At 53.8% G+C, this 19,059-nt stretch overlaps 1 protein-coding gene across 1 annotated transcript in view; it reads right to left on the bottom strand.

Moving 5' to 3' along the window:
- Positions 1 to 6,006: 6,006 nt before the first annotated feature.
- The window catches only part of AR (androgen receptor), a 63,834-nt gene continuing 50,781 nt past the window's right edge, over positions 6,007 to 19,059 (bottom strand). Inside the window, exons 5-8 of the mRNA XM_072876755.1 lie at positions 14,004 to 14,148; positions 12,993 to 13,123; positions 12,275 to 12,432; positions 6,007 to 11,267 (exon numbers count right to left, since the gene is read on the bottom strand). Coding sequence (XP_072732856.1) covers positions 11,112 to 11,267; positions 12,275 to 12,432; positions 12,993 to 13,123; positions 14,004 to 14,148 — 590 coding nt within the window. The 3' untranslated portion in view covers positions 6,007 to 11,111. The remainder of the gene's footprint in view (positions 11,268 to 12,274; positions 12,433 to 12,992; positions 13,124 to 14,003; positions 14,149 to 19,059) is intronic.

Genomic DNA, 19,059 nt, shown 5'->3' with positions numbered 1-19,059 from the left:
GGGTAACGTCACGCGCAAGCAGCCCCTGCCGCCTCCCCTGCAGCTCGCCGGGCGGGCTGGGGTGAGCTGCGGGGGCGGTCAGCAGCTGCCCCGCAGCAAGGGCAGGTACAAAAGCGGGGCGGGGGGCCGGAGCCCGGGCGTCCCCGGCCCAGCCAGCGCGGGGGCTGCTGCAGCTGGACCGGGCGGCTCACGCGTCTCCTCGTCAGCGAGACGGCTACGCGGGCGGACCTGATGGCTTTGCCCCAGCTCAGCAACGCGTGCTGACAGTGCATGCTGCCAGCCCATGCTGCCAGCCTCGTTATTCACCTCCGTGCTTCCCCCGACAGTAAGGATGGGTTCTGTGTGAAGCCGGTGTGTTCACACATGGTTAAAAAAAAAAAAAAAGCCCAGCCCAAAAGCCTCGTACCAGAGGCTTGGCATGGACGGCACGTTGCCACCCTCCCACTCCTGCGCCGCTGTAAGCTGCTCTGCTGTTAAAACCTGCACCTTAAAGCACTTCGTGGTGCCCCCACAGGGTCTGGGGCTGGGCTGAGCAAACCGCTGAGCTGGGCAGGAGAGGAGCAGCGAGCTGCGAGAGCCCTCACCACCTTCGCCGAGGCCCTGGGCGCTCCCGGGGCCGTCGTGGGCGCTCTGCAGCGGCCGTAAGGCAGCCCGGGCCCCGGCGGGGCCAGCGGGACGGCAGCAGCCAGGGCCCCTCTGCGGGCTCCGGGCGAAGCCTGGAGTTTTCATTAGTCTGTCCCGCACGGAGTTGCAAAAGCTTATGTTATGCAAACTGGAGAAACTAAACTAAATTACTCAAGTAATTTCATAATGAACAGTTAATTTGCTCATTACCAGGCCCTATGACCTCATGCACTCCATCCCATTCTGCTTCTCACAGCTGGAAATCTTTTAGCACCAGGATTTGTATCAAGGGCAGTCTCCAGCCATTGCCTGCAATTGCTTTGTTTAAATAGGCAGTTTTAGACCCACGGCAAGCTAGCGTCCTGCTGGCTCCTGGTCCTATTTCTGTTCTTTGACTGGGATAAACGAGTGCTGTAAGATATCGTCAGTCGCAGGACAGTTCGATGGCCGGATTCTGCCCCCTCAGTGCGATGCAGAGGCACGGTGTGTGCATGGCCCGGGCTGCACGGGCAGGCGCCAGCCTGCCGCCGGCGCGGCTCAGCGCCTGCACCACTCGCCCTGCGCTCGCCCAGCCGTGGGGCTGAGCCCCGCTTGGCAAGGGGGGTGGCGGAGCCGCCCGGGCCACCACGGACAGGGGCCCGTGACCGCGGCTGGAGGAGGTGCGGGGTGGCCCCCGCGGACGTGGGCCTTCAGCAGCAGGTGGGTGTCCCGCGGGGACGCTGGCCAAGCGGCACGCCGGGGGTCCCCGCAGGTGGAATGGGTTTGGGCTGTGCTGCTGACCGAGGTCCATCCGCATCTCCTGAAATAATCCAGTGTGCAGAGCGTTGCCCTCCACCGGCTCGGGCTGGTGCGGGCTCAGAGGGTGAGCGCAGCCCAGACCCCCGTACAGCGGGAAGGCATCCAGGGAAGCGGTAGCCAGCGCAGCTGTGTCAGTGTGTGCAGCGCTCCCAGGGCCCCTGGGGAGGTAAATCACTGCTGAAATGTGTGTTTAAAGCAATTCATCATCATTTTAGGAAATGGAACAATTTTTCTGTTTTAAAAACTTCCCACTGGCTATTCTGAGGACAAAGGCAAGCGAACTGCTTTGAAGCACGGAGCCATTTTAGGCCTGCTTGACCTGAGATATTTTCGGGGGGGGGGAAGCAAGCAAGATTAATTCCTCGCTTGATTTCTGCTGTTGGAGCCCACTCTGCAGCAGAGGGGCCCCCTGCCAGGCACAGCCTGCTGCTCCCCGCTGCTGCATCGGGAGAGCTGCTGTGTCCCCGAGCCGCCCCGCTCGCTCGGCTGATGGAGTCTTTCACAAAAGGTCCCGCTGCATTTGTTATCACACAGCTCCAGAAAGGGCACCCGGCCGCCTGCCTGCGCCAGGGGCTACTTGCTAACTGGGCCAGGAGGGTTAGGGCCAGGAGTCTGCAGAAAAATGTACCTGGCAGCGCGAAGTGGAGCTCTGCAGCCCTCTTAGCCCTCCCAGCGAGTCCTCCTCCCTGCTGAACAGCGTTGCTTTTTCTAAATGGAATGGTTATTGTGGATATTAAGTGGGTTTCTGCTCCGGAGCAAGACCACTGCCAAGGACAGAGCACTTGGCCCGAGCGTTTCTCCCTTCCCTCTGGAGGCTGGGCTGCGCTGAGCCCCCCGAGCCCCCCGGTCTCCGCCGGGCTGGAGGGCTGGGGCGGCTCTCGCCCGGCCAGGGCAGCACAGCTTTACCTGGCCGGAGCTGCGCATCCCGCATCCCTTTGGGCCGCCCAAGCCCTGGCTCTGCCCGCACAGCGGGTTCGGTGGCTTGGACTTGGCTCTCCTGTGGTCACAGCAGAGACGGAGACACCCGAGCGCCAGCCACTGCCCCGAGGACAGCCAGGAGAGCCCCACCGTGCCCTGCTCGTGGCCCCCGGCCCCTGCTCGGCTGGCACAGCATCCTGGCCTCAGCTAGAGGCGATGCTGTGGGGCAGGGACGGGGTGGCCCTGCCAGCACCGGCGGCGGAGAGCTGGCAGCCTCCCGACCGAGGGGCCGGGTGCGCAGCAGCCACACCACCGCCCTGCCAGCCCCGCCGGGAACGGGGCTGTGCCGCCAGCAGCGAAGAGGGGAAAAGTGTCTTTTTTTTTTGCATGACCACCTGCATGAGATTTCATAGGTGTGTCTCTTCTGCCTCTGTTTCTCTCTGTGTAGACACATCACCCCAAGACACCCCTCGCCAACATAAGCGTCAGGCCTGGGTCCCTGGGCTCTTCGCTCGCACGCCCTGGAGCCCTTCCACGCCTGCAGCCACCATGTCTCCCGTGCCCGGTCTTCTTCCTCTGGCTGGGGGATGATGAACGACCGTCAGAGCCGATGGGGCAGCGATCGGCGCAGCGTGGCACAGGCTGCAACCTGGTTAAGAAGCAAACGAGCCCTGGAGCCCTCGTTTGTGTGTGCGCGTGTGTGTGTGTGAGCAATGACAAGGACTTCCCGAAAGACAGACCAAAGTGATGCTGGCAGCTTTATCTGGACACCTTGTGCTCTGAAGTGAGAGCCAGGGCAGAGAGTTGACCAATTCTACCGTTACTAGTATCGGAAACTGTCCTTGCCAGCCATTCACTGGCTGTGCCTTACCCGGGCGTGCTTGGCTTTCAGCAGAGTAAGGAGGTAAGAAGGAAGATGTTGGCTGAACCCGTCCTGGACGTGCACACCGTAATTACCTTCTTCTCCCTCACGGGAACTGGACTTCGTTTGGAAGGCTCGGTGCTGTTCAGCTGGAGAGCAGAGGCTTCTCCAAGGGCTGCTCGGCAGGACTACAGGCACGCGGCTCAGCACGCGTTGCCAGCGCCGCACCGGCAAGGCGGCACTCACCAGCTCTGCCAGACTGCACGGCTTGCGCGCCCTTAGAAATGGTCAGGGGTATCAGCAATTTCGATGTAATTTGTAGGTCACGGTGAATATCGTGATGCAGCAGAAACGGCTGGAGCCTAACAGAGCAAAACTAGTTCAGATGAAGTGAATTTGCCCTTTTTGCCAGACCCAATCCTCTGCAGACGCTCAGAGTAGCTGCCTTACTGCTGTCATACAGGGAAATACCACGCAAGCCACACGGGGCTGGAGCCCATTAAGAGGACAGAGGCCGGCGTAAGGCCGGGAGACGCGTAGCCACGTGAAGGACTGGGTCCGTCACCCCGTGACACGTTGGACCGGTGGCTCCTGAATGTCCCGGGGACGTTGGTGGCCAAATAGAAGTCTGACAGGGGGACACTGGGTCTAAAAGATGTTGTCAGGTATCTGCGACAGCACCACAGCCCGTGAACGGCGGGGGATTTTTCAGTGTCAATTAAGGGTGAATTTTGAAAATAACACATTCGTGTTTAACTGTGACTCAAACAGAGGGACGGGAGGGGATTCTCTGCAGACGACTAAACGTGACGCTGCTCACGTGCGCAAGGCTTCTGCGCTGCAAAGCCCATTCGCTTTCAGCTCGCGGGGTATGGGTACACGTACCGCTGCTGTGCGGGTACGCGCTAGACGTTGCCAGCTATTTGTGGACTGATGAGGTATTATTTTTTTCCCCAAGCTCTTTGGTCTGTCTCACAGTGAACAAAATCTTGACCCTGTGCCGCGTTCGCATCTGTGCTTTGTATTAATAAAGTGGGCTGATAAGCAGTCTTTTTTATTACTCGGAGAGCGTAGGTCAATTTTATAACAAAGTTCCAGCAGAACGGATTTACAAGTGCTCATAAAGATACTGAAAACAACAACAAAAGGAGGAGGACACTGGCCTTTATTAGCTCCTTGCTCTGAGAAATACATTAATCAAATGAAATTCAATTTAAAAGACCCAAAGAGGCATATATGAAAGGATTAGTCAATTGATGTGTAAATGAATTAACAGTTCAGACATGTGATTAATAGCAAAATCTGACTGTGAAAAATAGCCTACGAATAACCCGACATACAGCCTCGTCCACTGAAAAATGACCCACTTATTCCTGGCATCTTCAATAGCTAATATTCATCACGCCGGATAACATTTTTCATGCACGTAACTGAAACAAAAGCCAAATACACGCATAGAGCAGTGTTCCGACAAACGAGATTCTGCCTTTATTATACTTAGAACAACAACAGATTTTAAGATTACAAAACGAGCTGAACACCAAACGCGAAGGTCTGCCCTGTGGCACAGCACAGGCCGAGCGCTTGCACGGGACCCAAGCACGGACTGAACCAGTCAAAAGGTGAGCATTTTCCTTTCCCCGGCATCGTGTCATTGGGGTTGCCTTTATCCTGGACGCCAGACAGGCTCCTCTTTTTGGTTAGGAGAACAGATGTCCTTCAATCCCGTACGGCGACTTCGGAGTCACGGTCGTCTCCTGGGCGTCCTCCACCGCATCTCGCTGGCCGAGCAGCGGCTGTCGCTGCTCTCCAGTCTCGATGACGTCGTGACATTGTAGGTCTCTATTTTCCTTCTTCAATGTATTCAGGGCCAGATCATAGTTCCAATTAAAAAAAAAAAAAAAAAGGGCAGTGGCAGCAATCCAACTAACGTCCTTCTCTAGAAGCAGCATTTGGCCTCAGATGCTATTAATTTAGGCAAAACACTGCCATTTCTGAAAGGCAACTGAAAGAGACTGCAGTGTTGCAACCGTAACACAACTGCAACCGTAATAAAATGATATGTGTATGCTTTGGCCTCATTGCAGCTCGCAGAGGATAAAGGTTCGCAACGCAGCAGCAAAGTCCCACTGAGGCAGAGCAAAGGCGTTTTCTGTGTCACGCGTAGGAAGCTGAAAGCTTAGCCCTCGCCTTGGAACCAGGCCTAGGGAAATTATTGTACAATATTACATTATTGTACCTGAAAGTCTTTCTGCCCATTTCATAGGCTACTTGTTCTTTTTCTTTCGGTAACCCTGCGGTGTTTGCTTCGTGACTTTACTCAGCTATGGTGAAACCAGCAATTGCAGAGACATTACGCTTTGTTACTTTCACGAGTGTAGCTGTGGGCTGGGAGTCCTCCCCAGGCAAAAAGGCACCAGCAACGAGCTTTTTAGCTTATTACAAAGAAAATAAAGTATATCAATATAGAGAACTCTTTTTATTACAGAGACGTGTTAACAAATAAAAATAGCATTAAATCGCCACAGAACACAAAAACACAAAATGCACAGAGAGCAGCTTATTATAAATCTGCTGTGGTTTTACGTGTGGCGCAGATATTTACTCTTTGAATCACAAGCGTGGGTTCCCCCGCCATTTTAAAAGGGAATGGGCAGAAGTCCCCCGTGCTGCCTGGAGCAGGTGAGCAAGCGCGGGTGGGCGCGGAAGGCTGCAGCCTGCGCCCCTCTCCCCCGGGGCCAGGCCGACCCCGCGAACAGGCTGGAGCTCCCCGTCTGCGGCCGGGCCGCCGGCCGTGCCCCCCGGCCGTGCCCCCCGCCTGCGGCAGGTGTCCATCCCCGCTGCCCCGGGGCGGCAGACACGGTCCCCGCCGCGGCGCTGGCGACCGCTGCCTGTCCCCCTGCCCCACCGGCATCTCGGCCGGCTGCCGGTTCCCAGGTACACCGTCACCTGGCAGCGGGCGCCGGGAGGCGACGGCGCAGAGCTCGACGCGCCCAGTCGTTACGGTACGAGAAAGGATTTCTGTGCCTCTCAAAGTCTGCTTTGAGACAGTTAGAAAACAGCCACCGCTCTGTAATTCCAGGATTCTGCCCTAAAGTGCAAGGACACTTTCTGCAGTCAAAGAGGGCAGAAACCAAGGATGCTCTGTTGTCCCCCAAGTGCAAATCCTATCCCTCTCTAACCAGAATCGGCTACAAGAAAGCTGGAGAAGCAGATACCGACACCAGACTATGCCAGTGTACGCTCCGTTCGTGCCATGAAAGGATGGACCATTGAAAACTGGGCGGTACCTAACCAGAAAAAAGTATTAAATTAAAAGCTTCCATTAATATTGGCACATACTGACTTCTCTCCTGCAGAATATTTAGTTGTGATCAGCGTGCAATCAGAAAAGGAACTCTCTTAGAGCGTTACGTTAAATAGATATCTTTAGCAAGATAAATGGGGGCATGCCTTTTTTTTAATATATATATATAGATGTTTAACACACATTATGGTATTGAGACATCTGGGGAGAGCGATCAGTAAGTGGAGCGACAGCGCACGTAGCAGGAGCTGCAGAGACAGCCTGTGTCGGCAGGTGACTCTGCAAGGGCGGCCGGCTCTCCCCGCGGCACTGCCGGCCCCTCTGCCCGGGACACAGGTGACACCTCGGGACCACCTCAGCGTCCCCGCGGACCCTGGCAATGACCCCGCCGGCACCCCACAGGCCAGGGAGACAAGCGTGAAACCAGCACACGGTGGCAAAGGCGGTCAGTGCCCTGCCTTCCCTCCGCAGGGCCGACTCACTTGGCATTTACCTTGCCGGGCACGGTGTGCAACGCTCACTGCTCTGGCTCAGCGCCATTGCCCCTGAAGCCAAGCACAACGGGCCTTTTGACTTCTACGGGAACAGTGTTCGGCTGCTGCCAGGTTCTCCAGAAACGTTCACACAGTCTCCCCAAGCGGAGAGCCGCTCCCTAGCTCCCACCCGTGCGAAGCGAAGCTCCCCGCTGACCGCGGACGGTGCTGGCAGGAGCCTGCTGGGCCAGGGTGGGCCAAGGTGGGCCAGGGGCTGTGCTGGCTGGCCCGGGGCATCCAACTGCACCGCGTCACCTGGCCCACTTCTTCTGGCATTACGTAGAACTGAGGAAGAGTTCCTCCTGCGCTAGCTAAGGCAACCTCATCGCACCTCATCGCGCACCCTTTATCTCACGAAATTGTACCCTTCCATGCAAAAATGCCGCTCCCGGGCCGACGCCAATGTGTGTGCTCCTTGTCTTCCATCTGCTGCCTTCAGCGGGAGCTGACGGTCTGAGCCATGACCTGGATCAGGCCAGCACAAAAGCCCACACATCCCAGATAAACCAGAGCAGAGCCAGTGAAAGGCAAGGGGGACGTGGTCGTGGTCTGCTCCCTGGCCGTGCAAGTCAGCAATGCCACAGGGGTCCCCTCTCCTGGGGCTCGGCCGTCCCGAGGGAAGCCTCAGGGCCAGTTTCTACATGATTGTGAAGATGGTGACATTCTCTTTGCTTTATTAAAGCAAAAGTAGACGAGAAAATGCAGAAGAAAACACAGAGTACAAAGATATATGGCAGGATCTGGACTTTGGTATTTCGTAAGTCTCTTTTTTCCCCAGTTCCTGCAGCAGCCCATGCAAATAAACAAGGAAACAGTGTTAACTCTCCCCAGCAAATACACACACAGGTGCTAGCGATCCTGGTTCCCACATCCTCCAGTCATCCCTCTAATAATATCACAGAAAGTCAACTTTTGAATAGAAAGTTGCAGAATTTTACTCTGATGCTGAAGCGGTGCAGAACACAACCCCAGTGCCCCACGCGAGCGCCCCGGGGCTCTGGGCTCCTTATCGACAAAGGCAGCCGGGCTGCCTGCCCCGTCGGCCGGGGACACTTCACCTGAGCTCCTGCTCCCTTCTCAAAGCACGCGCGGTTGGAGGAGCATCGTACGTGTGAGCTGCACCCATCTGGCAGATGATACATAGGCAATATCCCCTTCTAAACCATTTTTCATTTGCGCTATGCTTCCACCAGCAAATCAGCGTATGCAAATCCCTATTAAGTTTGATTTCTTCCCAATCTCCCAGCAGAAAAGTACCCAGCAGGATACCTCCACTCATTAACTAATGAGAACTTTACTGACATGAGCTTCTGCAAAATAGAACGCTCTCCAAAGGAGCTATTCAGAGTGCTCGTGAACATCCTCCCATTGATGACAGAGATCAGGGCATTACCAACCCAGTTATTCGTTGTATTCTTCTGCTAATAGCCAGAGAAGTTCAAGAAGAGAGGAATGCACCAGCAGGAGTTTTTTACTGGTTCATTTGCAAATGTTAGTAGATCATATGAACATTTAAAATGCTTGCAGCCCTCTAAAATAGGAAAAGTATTGAGAACACCATCCTGTTGGCTGGCACTCAGGAAGGGTATCTATGGATTCTGTTGCCACCTCCGCGAAGGGATTTCAGGAAGAAGAGCATGATCAGAGCCTTATCTAGCAGGGCAGGAAAACCCACTACAAATAACTGTACAGAGAGATCCTCCCCTTTGATAGGTTTGGGTTTTTCCCTACCCCTTCCCTTAATGAAAATCCCATAGCATGATTGAAAAGTATCAGGAAAATTACATGTTTGTTCTTGCTGAGAGCTTGCAAAGAACCCAGACGTACCACGAGGGCGTTGTCTGAAGAGCTGACGGTGATGCTCAGCTCGTGAACGGTCCAAGCAGCAGAAGCATTAGCGCTGGTTTCTGCACGACACGCGCGTGGCAATCGATTGGCCTAAACCTCATTCCCTTCACTTTTAAAGACATCTGACAAACACAGTAGCTGGGATCACGCAGGGGGAACGCAGCGCGATGCGATGCACTTGTCTGACCAGGTTCACCTCTCCGGGCACCGGCATTCGCTTCGTGCTCGTGGCGTCTCCGTGCCGGAGGACACACCGGTGCTCTGGGCGGGCACAGCTCCGCCACAAGCTCCGCTCCGTACCGCAGCGGCGAAACCACCGCCCGCCAACGAACCGCGTGCGGCAAGGCACGGACTTGCTCTTTGCCTGCGCCGGCACGAGGACGCCTTGTAGATGTCTGTGTCGGCAAAGCCAGACTGTGCCGCAGCCCCCGATGAGAAGTATTACCCTGCACGTGCCACGCTCGACAACACCCCTGGCCAGGTCTGACCAGGCAGTTTTGGTGGGCTCACGGCTGTGCGGGAAGGGGGGGCTGAAATGCCATGGGGAACGCAGGCTTGGCCACTTTGTGGGAAGCGGAGCCCACCAAATAAACAAGTCTGAATACGGGCGTCAGGTGGGCCTGTGTTTCCTTCTGAACCTGAGGTATGAAACGGAGTCAGGCCGACGCTCACGCCTGAAAACACAGCCTGCTTCTCCCAGGCGTTCCCGACTGCTGGGGTCACCAGCAGCTGCAGACCGACCAGCCTTTGCTGTTAGCTGGTCGTGCACCGAGTGCCCCCGCTAGCCGGGACGCATTCACCCGTCCCCACGGCGGAGCTGCCGCCTGTGCTGCGTCAGCCCGGGCGCTGGCTGTGCCACCGCCACGCCTCGCGGAGCTGCTGGGGACAGGCGGTGCGTGCCGGACGGTGCGGTGTCCCCCCGGGCTGCAATCAACCACTGCAATTAGCAGGAGCCGTGCGCGCTGCTCGGGAAGGCAGAAGGTCTCTTCGGCGTCTCCTTTACAAGCCCCTGAAGTGCCAGGGCAGCAGCAGCCCGTCGCCAGACACCTCCCGAAGGACAGGATTCACAGCAGGAGTCCCGTGGCCGCGCAGGTCGCGCAGGTCACGCGGATCCCGGCCCCGCTGCTTTGCTCCCGGGACGCTCGTCTGCTGGCATCAGAAAGAATAGTAAGAAAATAAGTAGCGTAGCTGGAAACCCGGGGTCTGCAGACACCCAGATGGAGGAGAGCTGGTGAGGGGCTGGGCAGGGGGCTTCGGGTGCCCACGGCAGGAGGGGAGAACGTGAGGTCTGAGGACGTCAGGCACTTGCGGAGGTGGGGACGGCTGTGTCGGAGGAGCAGCAGCTGTTGAGGACGGGAATGTGGCTGCTGAGTGCCCAGGCGTCTGCGGGGCAGACCGAGATCCAGCTTGACCGGCTGCAGGAAAAACATCCCAGGTGGAAAACAGTAGCCATCCGCCATCTTTGGGGATTTCCGAAGGTCATCTTCCTCCTCAGCCCTTTTGCTGACAACCCCGTAACGCCCCATCAGCTAATGTTAATGCTCGTCCGCACTGCTGCGCAGGCAGGGCTGCGGGGCGGCAGACGGCAGCGGCGTGCCGTCCGGAGCAGACCCCACAACGGCTGCGCGGCAGCTTCCTGACCCAGCAGCAGGTCCGGGAAATTCATCAGGCTGCAAATTCATCTCATCCCCCCAACTCTTCTCTGTTTCTCTACTGCAATATTTTAACTCATCTGCTTCCCAGCACCATAATGCAAATAAAAAGTCCGGAAGGATGCCAGTAAAGCAACCCACCTGCAAACTTATAGGTTCAACCTGCTTCTTGTCTTGTTCTGTTTTTAAAAAAAACCCCAAACCCAACAACTGCTGGCATTTTTCCCGATCTCCCGTGGCCCTGGGCCACTAAAAGTCACTGTAGAAAACACACAAACGAGAAAGCGTAGACACGGTGCCGCTGCCACCGTGCCACAGTCCCCTGTCCCAGCACAGCGAGCCAGCCAAACCTAGGCAGAAGCCGTGGCAGGTAGTTCAGTTCAGAGGTACCTCAGGAAAAATAGAAATCTCGGGAATCCCAGCAGGTAGTCAGTTGTTACTGTCCATCTTCTTGGCACGCCGCCTCTGTAGAGGGGATTCCCCAAGGCACTGCAGTACAGTAGTGCAGAAATAACAGGCAGGAGATGGCTGAAACGGGGGTGGCAGAACTGGGAGGTCCCTCCGGAAGATCACTGTGCGTGGAAGTAGATAGGCTTGACTTTTCCAGACAGGATCTTGGGAACCTGCACAGAGATGATCTCAGCCATCATTTCAGGGTAGTCCACGCTCACCATATGTGCCTTAATTAAAAGGTCAAATGTAAACTGATGCAGATCCTTGGCAATCTGGGAAAAGAAGAAAGTTTGTTAAGCGAGAAGTCCCTGCTCAGCGATTTCTCGGGGAAGATACCGAGCAGAGGTTAGCAGGCACAGCGGTCAGGGCTGGACCTGGCTGCAGTGGGACCTGCTTTGCTCTCTGGCCGTCGCTGCCCTGCCGGCAGTGATCCGACGGCAGGCATGCATCCCAAGGGTGAGCGAGGGAGCTACCCAGCCTGGCAGCAGGTAGCGTATTTTGCCATGGCCCTTCACACTCAGACATTACTGAGTCCCACAAAAACCGGGATGTATCAAAACGGCACTTTCTTACTCCTACAGAAACTTGTCTTACCGTGTGCAGATGCTCCTGACTTCACTTATTAAAAATTACTTTTTGCTTGCAGACGTGTAACTGTACGGGCATGGAGCTGAGCCCCAGGAAAGAGGAAAGGTCTAGCTCACATTTCACCAGTACAACTTTAAGTCCCAAATAGAGAATTTGTTTTCACTGCTGTAATCAGAAAAGGTTCCTTGGGGGCACTGAGATTTTGAGCTGTTCTGCTAGGCTGATGATGGAAAAGTACTGTCTGCAAAGAGCTTTTCATTGCTGAAAAAGGAAGCCCATAAACCCAAGCACCAGAGCGGCGACTGCAGGGAGTGACAGACACAGACACTTTCACTCCCTCGGCAGTTAGTGGCTGGCTGGCTGGCGCTCCCTCTGGGAGCACACTGCAACCCTGTCCCTGCAAAGGTGTGCCAAGAGTTAAACAGCCAACCACAAAGAATCACAGAACCACCGAACAGCCCAGGCTGGAAGGGACCTCGAAAGGTCACCCGGGCCAACCTTCCCCGGGAAAGGGAGCCTGGATGAGACTATCTAGCACCCTGTCCAACTGCCTCCTGAAAACCTCCAGCGATGGGGACTACCACGACCCCGGGGAGGTTGTTCCAGTGAATGATCATCCTCACTGTAAAAAGTTTCTTTCTTATATCGTTTCTTATGTGTATAGATAAGACATTTCACTGTCCTCTCTTACAGGATGCACGGAGTCCAGGACCTTGGTGAGCTGGTAAAATCGACGAGAGCAGGAGGTAGGGTTCTTCCTCTTGCAAGCGATGATACGGTCAAGTTCCTTAATGTAATTCATTCGAAGTTCATCAAAGAGCTTCTGGTTCTTCAGGCCATCCACTGGAACTGGATGGAACATGAGAAGGAAACAGTAAGAGTTGCCCAGAGAGTGGAGAGAATCAAAGAGCAACAGGAAGGCTGAAGAAGTGGTCGGTGCAGACCTCGGAGGAAAGATCTGCCCACCAGCCCTGCTTCCGCTATGGCCCTCACTCTGATCAGCTTGTTGGACTACTGCTAACCCAAGGACCCTTGTTCGGCACTCATTACAAAAGAGAGGCAATGTAACAAGCTGCAGCGCTATTTTCCTGCTCAGCAGCTGATGCTCGGAGGTCCCCGTGACGACAGCAGTTAGGCTGAGGAGCGACCTCTTGCAGGAGCTGCATGGGAGCAATGCCGCAATGTGCAGAGGTGGGACGGGCTAGCTGCAGGGGGCTGGGTGGTGGCATCCTTACGCTTGGCAGCTCGTCGTCTCTGAGCAGCCCAGATTGAAGTAGAGGAGAACATGCACAGCCATCCCTCGGGAAGTGTGAGTACCTGCACATGCACAGGGAAAGCACCAGATACCTCTGGGGCGATGCAGCATACAGCAACTGGAGAGCTGTTGAGGAAGGGATGTGAGTACTTACTAATACTGAAGAAGAGTAGAGCCTTCATACAGAGAAACTCCTGGGGTGTGATCTGAAGCCACCCGAACTCCTGAGAGAGGTGCCGCATCCTGACACACTGGCTGTACATTCTGGATTTGTGCATCCGGTACCTGGCAGGGCAAGACGCGTAACGCGAGGCAAGGAGATCAAAGCGTTGCCTGTGCGACGTGTGGGGAGGACACGCTCTGCCCGACCCGGCAATCCCAGCCTCGCCCGGCACATCCCCGCTGCCAAGAACCTCAGCTCCGTCTCGGGGGATGCTGGCAGCAACAGGCCTGCATGCCGGAGAGGAACGCTTCCAAAATGCCCGTGTGTAATCCTCTTCGCCTGGCAACGGATGACTACCTGGGATCTGCAAGCTTTGTTTGACCTTCTGCCTTCCTGAAAAACGACTGCAATGATTCACCAAACGTGGCTGCCCGCAAGGGGCGCGAAGCTGAGCTGGGAGCTCTCAGCGAGGTGGCGTGGTTTTGCTTACTGCTGGGCTCAGTTATTGTTTTTAAGCTCTTCTACCTTAGTGTCAGCAAACCCTCCCCAACTCTAAGCTGAGGCTACATCAGAGAGAACCCATCAGGAACTTACAATGTACGTTTGTCTCTGTTTCTGCTCGCTCCAGCTGACCAACCAAGCTGCAACCAGGAACTCAAATCCCTTAGAAAAAAGGCAGGTCCGTATGGACCGGCCCTTCACACCCAGCACCAGCGCTTGCTGCTGCCCTGATGGAGGCTGAACCCAAGGCAAGGTTGAGGAAAGGGAAGAAGGACCAGGAGAGACATTGCAACTCTCATTGCTCCTGGAGATCACTGCGGAGCAAGCAGAGGGGAAAAGCAGGGCCCTCCTATGCTTTGTTGGTCAGCTCTGAAAGCACGATCACTCAAGCTGTACATTTCATAAGCAGACGGGAAAGCAAATTCCTTGTCTTGTTCTCATTTCTCACCTAGTCTGACCCAGACAAAGCACTGTATTAGATTGCTGTTATTTCGCACTTACTCGTTGAAGACCAAATCTGGAGCGAAGTAAAGCATCCTGGAATTGACGTTGGTGAAAGACCGCCAACCCATAGCAAAAACCATAAGGCCCATCCAAGAGTACTGGATTATTGACATCTGGTCATCCACATGCAGGTTGCAAAATCCTATTAAAAAATGAGAGAGGGATGTCACAAGTTACTATTGGCTTCCTGCAGTTTCCAGGACTGTTTTCGTGCGGACTCCAGCTCTCCCGCAGTGCTCCGGTTACGACAAGGTGGTCGACAGCCTAACCTCAGCTTGCCCCAGGACCCACCACCCGGCCGGGTGACACAGCGGCAGCAGCCTGATGGGCAATCAGAAACAGCCAAAGCACAAAACCACAACGGCAAGGGGAGAAAGGGGATCCCCAGACACAAGGAGGAGATAAAGAAAACCACAAGCAGCAAAGCATTTTAAGGGAGGGCAGTGACAAGCAGTAATAAACGACATCTTCCCCCAAGAGTCTCAAACTTCTTCACAAATTGTCTTTGAAGGCTTCGGAAGACCCAGGGAGGTGAACAAGCCTCATTCTGTACAGACTGGACCAAAAAGATAGAGCAGGATGGGATTCAGTGACTTCCTGAAGTCCCGCAGGATAGTAGGTCCAACTCGGGGTGCTGAGCGGGTCCCGCTCCCCCCGGCCCCGGCTCGCCTGCCTCAGCCCTCCGTCCTGGCACTCATCAGACAGCCAGACCGACCGAGCCTTGCTGTGCCACACGCTCCGCAGTCACGGCGTAACCCCCGAGGCCTCCGCTCCAAAACGTTCACAACTGCCACGTGAGGCAGCATGTCAAAAGTAAGTGAAATAAATAGCCGATGAGGGTTTGTTTGCTTTGCTCTGCTCTGCTAACAGAAATAAATCAGCGGAAGGGGAGCGGGAGCCCCAGCAGCAATACAAGTAACCGTACCACATTCTCCAGACACTGAGGCAGAAACAAGCCCTCATTAACCAATCACCTCCTTTGGTGCCATTCTGGCACTCAAGAAATAAGCCGAAAAACTTCCATTATTTTCAACCCATTAGGACTTCACCAAATTTAAGTAAATGGATTTTAATGTATAATGGTCAGAGCCAGCAAGTAACCCCGAGGCCTCATCACACGGTTAACAAACTGCTTCGGTTTCTCTGTCAAATACACAATGCATTTATCTAATGACTATGAAAATGAATATGAAAACCTCTGCTGAATCGCAAGCTAAACAAAAAAACCAATTGAATTCAAATTAGTTTTCCCAGATGGTGGTTGACAGTTAAATCCCAGGCATGTTTACAACACACGCACAAACATCACCTCCAACACTGTACTTTTTTCCAGATCCTTGTCAGTAGTCAAATGTAATCTGGCTTCAAGAAAATCCTGTTATTTCAATCAAATATTAAAGCAATTCTAACACCTCCAGTGTATAATTATAATGCATTAAGGCAAGCATTTGCCTCTTGCTTGGGAAGCTGTCAACTGCAAATGAGCACAAGTCATGTTTTATGGCTGACTAAACTTGCTTTACGTTTGTACGTTCTCCGTTCAGCTGTCATGTCACCAGATTAAAAAACTGAAGCTTGTGTGCAAGTAGCGTCCTACCAAACCCGAACAGGGGATTTCCATCCGGGGGCTCTCAGCTACCAGCTGGGCATGGACCTGCCGGCAGCCACCGTGAAACTCGTTACCACCGCTCGAGTGCGGACAGGGCATCGGGGCAACTCGAGGCCTTCATAAAATCAGTCATACTCATCTCTAGGACATGTCTAAGTCAGATTTTCAAACTTCATTACAGTACCGCATGCTATAAAAACCTTTCTATTTATCCAGTAAGTGTGGTCAGAGATGAATTCACCGCCTAGTAAAACCAAAGCCATTCACAGCAACTGCTTCCTTGAATCTCCTCCTGCTCCGTACTGGCCACTGTTCTTTTTCCTTGCCTAGACTTTCTGAAAAGATTGGAAAAACTTGAGTTACTCGAAGAGGAGCCACGCCGCTGGCTCCTGCAGCTGAGACCTCATGGTGAGGCAGCGAGGTGGTGCAGGGAACGCTCCCGCACTGGCACCCAGCGATGAGGATGAACATTTCGTGGGTCTGCTACACACTCATCCCCCCCAGATCCCTAAGGTTGGGGTTTTCCCCTTTTAAAATTCCTCTTTGAAGGAAAAACGTATCTTGTCCTCTGAGGGAATTAGCAGACAACGCTCTATTAAAAAACAGAGCGAACACGAAAGAGCAGATCAAACTGAAGATTGACGGTCAGAACTTCTGCAGTTTGAAGGAAGCTCTGGAGAAGGCTCAGCGCAGCCCTCCCGACAGGACACACACCCCAGCCCGCTCGGGCGACCGAGTTCCCCGGGAAAGATGCTCTTAGCGACACAGACAAGAAAATCCTGCGAATACAAATGTATTTATGACGGCAGATGCTCTGCCTTCAAAAGAGGTGCAAGAACTTCCCTATGAGAAGTTGGGCCCAAGAGGTGCTGTAGGGCCAGAAATGACCTGCAAAGCCAAGGCATGATGGAGAGGATGAGGTGGGGGAGGAAGAAGGCAAGTCAGAGGTCTCTGACGTTTCATTTCCCTTGTGCCTATATTCTGGGAGCCAGGCCCATAAATCCTACCGCCTATACCCTGTAAGTGAGCTGGAGACAGAAAACATACCCGTGAACAGCGAACTCCGTTAAATGTAACCCTAATTGACACAGATGGTCCATCCCCCTTTTGCTGGGTTCAGCATCAACAGGACGAAGCCATTGGAAACACCAACATCTGCGGCAGAACCTCCCCGTGCTGCTCGCCCCGTCGTGACGCTGCAGGCACTGCCTGGGCCCCGCAAACCAGCGCCCAAGCCCCCTCTGCGGCCGGCCGGTCCCGTCGAGGACCCGCTTTCCCTTAGCCGCCAGCCATCCGCTACGATTCAGCGTATCTGGGGAAAGGATTTGCTGCTCCTGATCTCTGCTACGAGAAGGATTTTGGTGCACTTGTTCATTACCTTGTAATGAAGTTCACTAAAAAAAAAAATATTTGCGCAAGCTTTATCAGTGTTTAAGGAAAGGTATTTGAACACAACACTTGTTGTTACAGGACTTAAAGCTGGCTTTCTGCTTGTCCACAAAAACAACTTCTAGAAACACGGTGGCTCACTCTTCTAAAAGGAATCACTGCTTCCCGTTTCTGAGCTGAAGTGCCTTGAAACAAAACTGATTTTCAGAAACCAGATACCCATCACTTCCTGGAAACCTCCCCCCTCCAGGCATCTTAGATGATGTGTGGCCAAAATCACTGTAAAACAAAATAAATACAAACCTAATGCCACAATATATTGTTAAATTTTTAGTACTGGCATATTTTGAAGAGACCCAAATATGATTTCTTCTACAGAAAGAAATCATAGCAAAAGTAAAATTAAATTTACTGATGACTTGAAAAAGATCAATGCGTAACCTTTTTCTTGTGAATAATCGTAAAGCAGCACAGTTTGGAAAGAAATTCTTTATATTGTCTCCTGATGCGCTGCTGTGCCAGAATGACACCTGCCTAAGAGATCAGCAGCTGAACACCTCACGTGTTACTGTAAGTGACATCTCTAATATAAACATACACTCATTTTGTACCTGGAAATTTTGTCGTCCAGAGAATGGAAGAAGATGCCCGATTAATGGTATCCTTACAGCTAACGGGTGAGTTAGATATGCTGCAAAGCAAGCAAGCAACGGCCTGCAGCAGCCGTAAAGCCCTACCTAGCGGCAAGTACCCAGAGACTTTGCAACAGCTCTGACGAAGAGGTCCAGCTCCCGCCAGAGCAGGTGCAGTATTTCACCCGCCGGCCTGGGCACCGAGCTGCCAAAACCGCCGAGGGTGCTCCCCTGCCCTGCTGGCAGCAGAGCGCAGCCTGCCCGTGCCCCTCCTCGGCTCTGCTCTGAGCAGCCCTTCCCCACACGTGCAGTCCAGCTGTTCTCAACAGACCGGTCTCCTAACAGCTTCGGGAATGAACTGAAGCCTTTTCATTTGCTGCCAGTTCAAATGATCTTAAAACTAATGTGCTTGAGTGCTGATCTAAATTAACTGTAACATCTTTACTGAATTTATGCATATGGAAAAGGGAAAATACATACTCCTTCCACTTACCTTGAAGGGGACAGATTTTACGGATTTAATCAGATTTTTTAATTCTGTGTTTCAGCAGCTTTCTTGGCGAGCTGTGGTTATTTAATCTTTCCTTTCCAGGGAAACCACAGTTTGATTCTACCTTCTCCTACGCAGAATTTCAGTTGCGTAGGGTCCAAAGGGCCATACATTACATTTTCTCCACTAGACAGAGGCTGATAGTGCAACTGCAGGCAAGCAGGATTCAGAAATGCTCCCACCTGATGCCGCCGTGTTTCTAGGATATCACTGAAACCTAGCCAGAAGAAGTGCAGGAACACCTTGCTGCACTTTAGTCACTCTTGGTACACAGGCGATGTTCAATGCAGGATGCAAGGTTAATAATCACCTATTAACCAATATTAATCTATTGCCAGTACTACCAGGCTGAGGCTACCTCTATTACAGGTGCAAGTTCCCCCTCCTCCCACCGGCAGCAGTCACGGGAAAGTAAAACCTTTTCCCTTTACATCGATATATATCTTAACTGACACGCAGGGCTGCTTATGCTTAGTTAAGCCAATGCTTGTGCCAGATGTGCTTCGTTAACGGGCAAGGGGAAGAGGGGATAGCATTTGCACCCGTACTGCGGACCTACCGAGGACCATGCAGCACTTCCAGCAGCCAGCGGATGCCCGCTGCTGGGCTGCCTTGCGGGGCCGGGGACAGAGCGGAGTTTGCCCGCTTGGCACCAGAAACACCCGCCAAGATGCGCTGCCTTGGCTGCCGGCCTCGGGCGCTGCTCCTCCTCCTCCTCCTCACGGCCGAGGCCGGCTGTGCCGTGGCACTGCAGCGGCCGGTCAAGCCCTCCGGTCTGCTCCCACTACACCTCGCCAGCAACGGTGTTCATTAAACGGCCTCCAGTCTCCCAAGAGACCGTGTGAAGATCTTTCTGTTTTGATAACAACAACT

Source organism: Ciconia boyciana, chromosome 12 (assembly GCF_034638445.1).
Source record: "Ciconia boyciana chromosome 12, ASM3463844v1, whole genome shotgun sequence".
Lineage (NCBI taxonomy): Eukaryota > Metazoa > Chordata > Aves > Ciconiiformes > Ciconiidae > Ciconia > Ciconia boyciana.
This window is presented reverse-complemented; position numbering and strand designations above follow the sequence as displayed.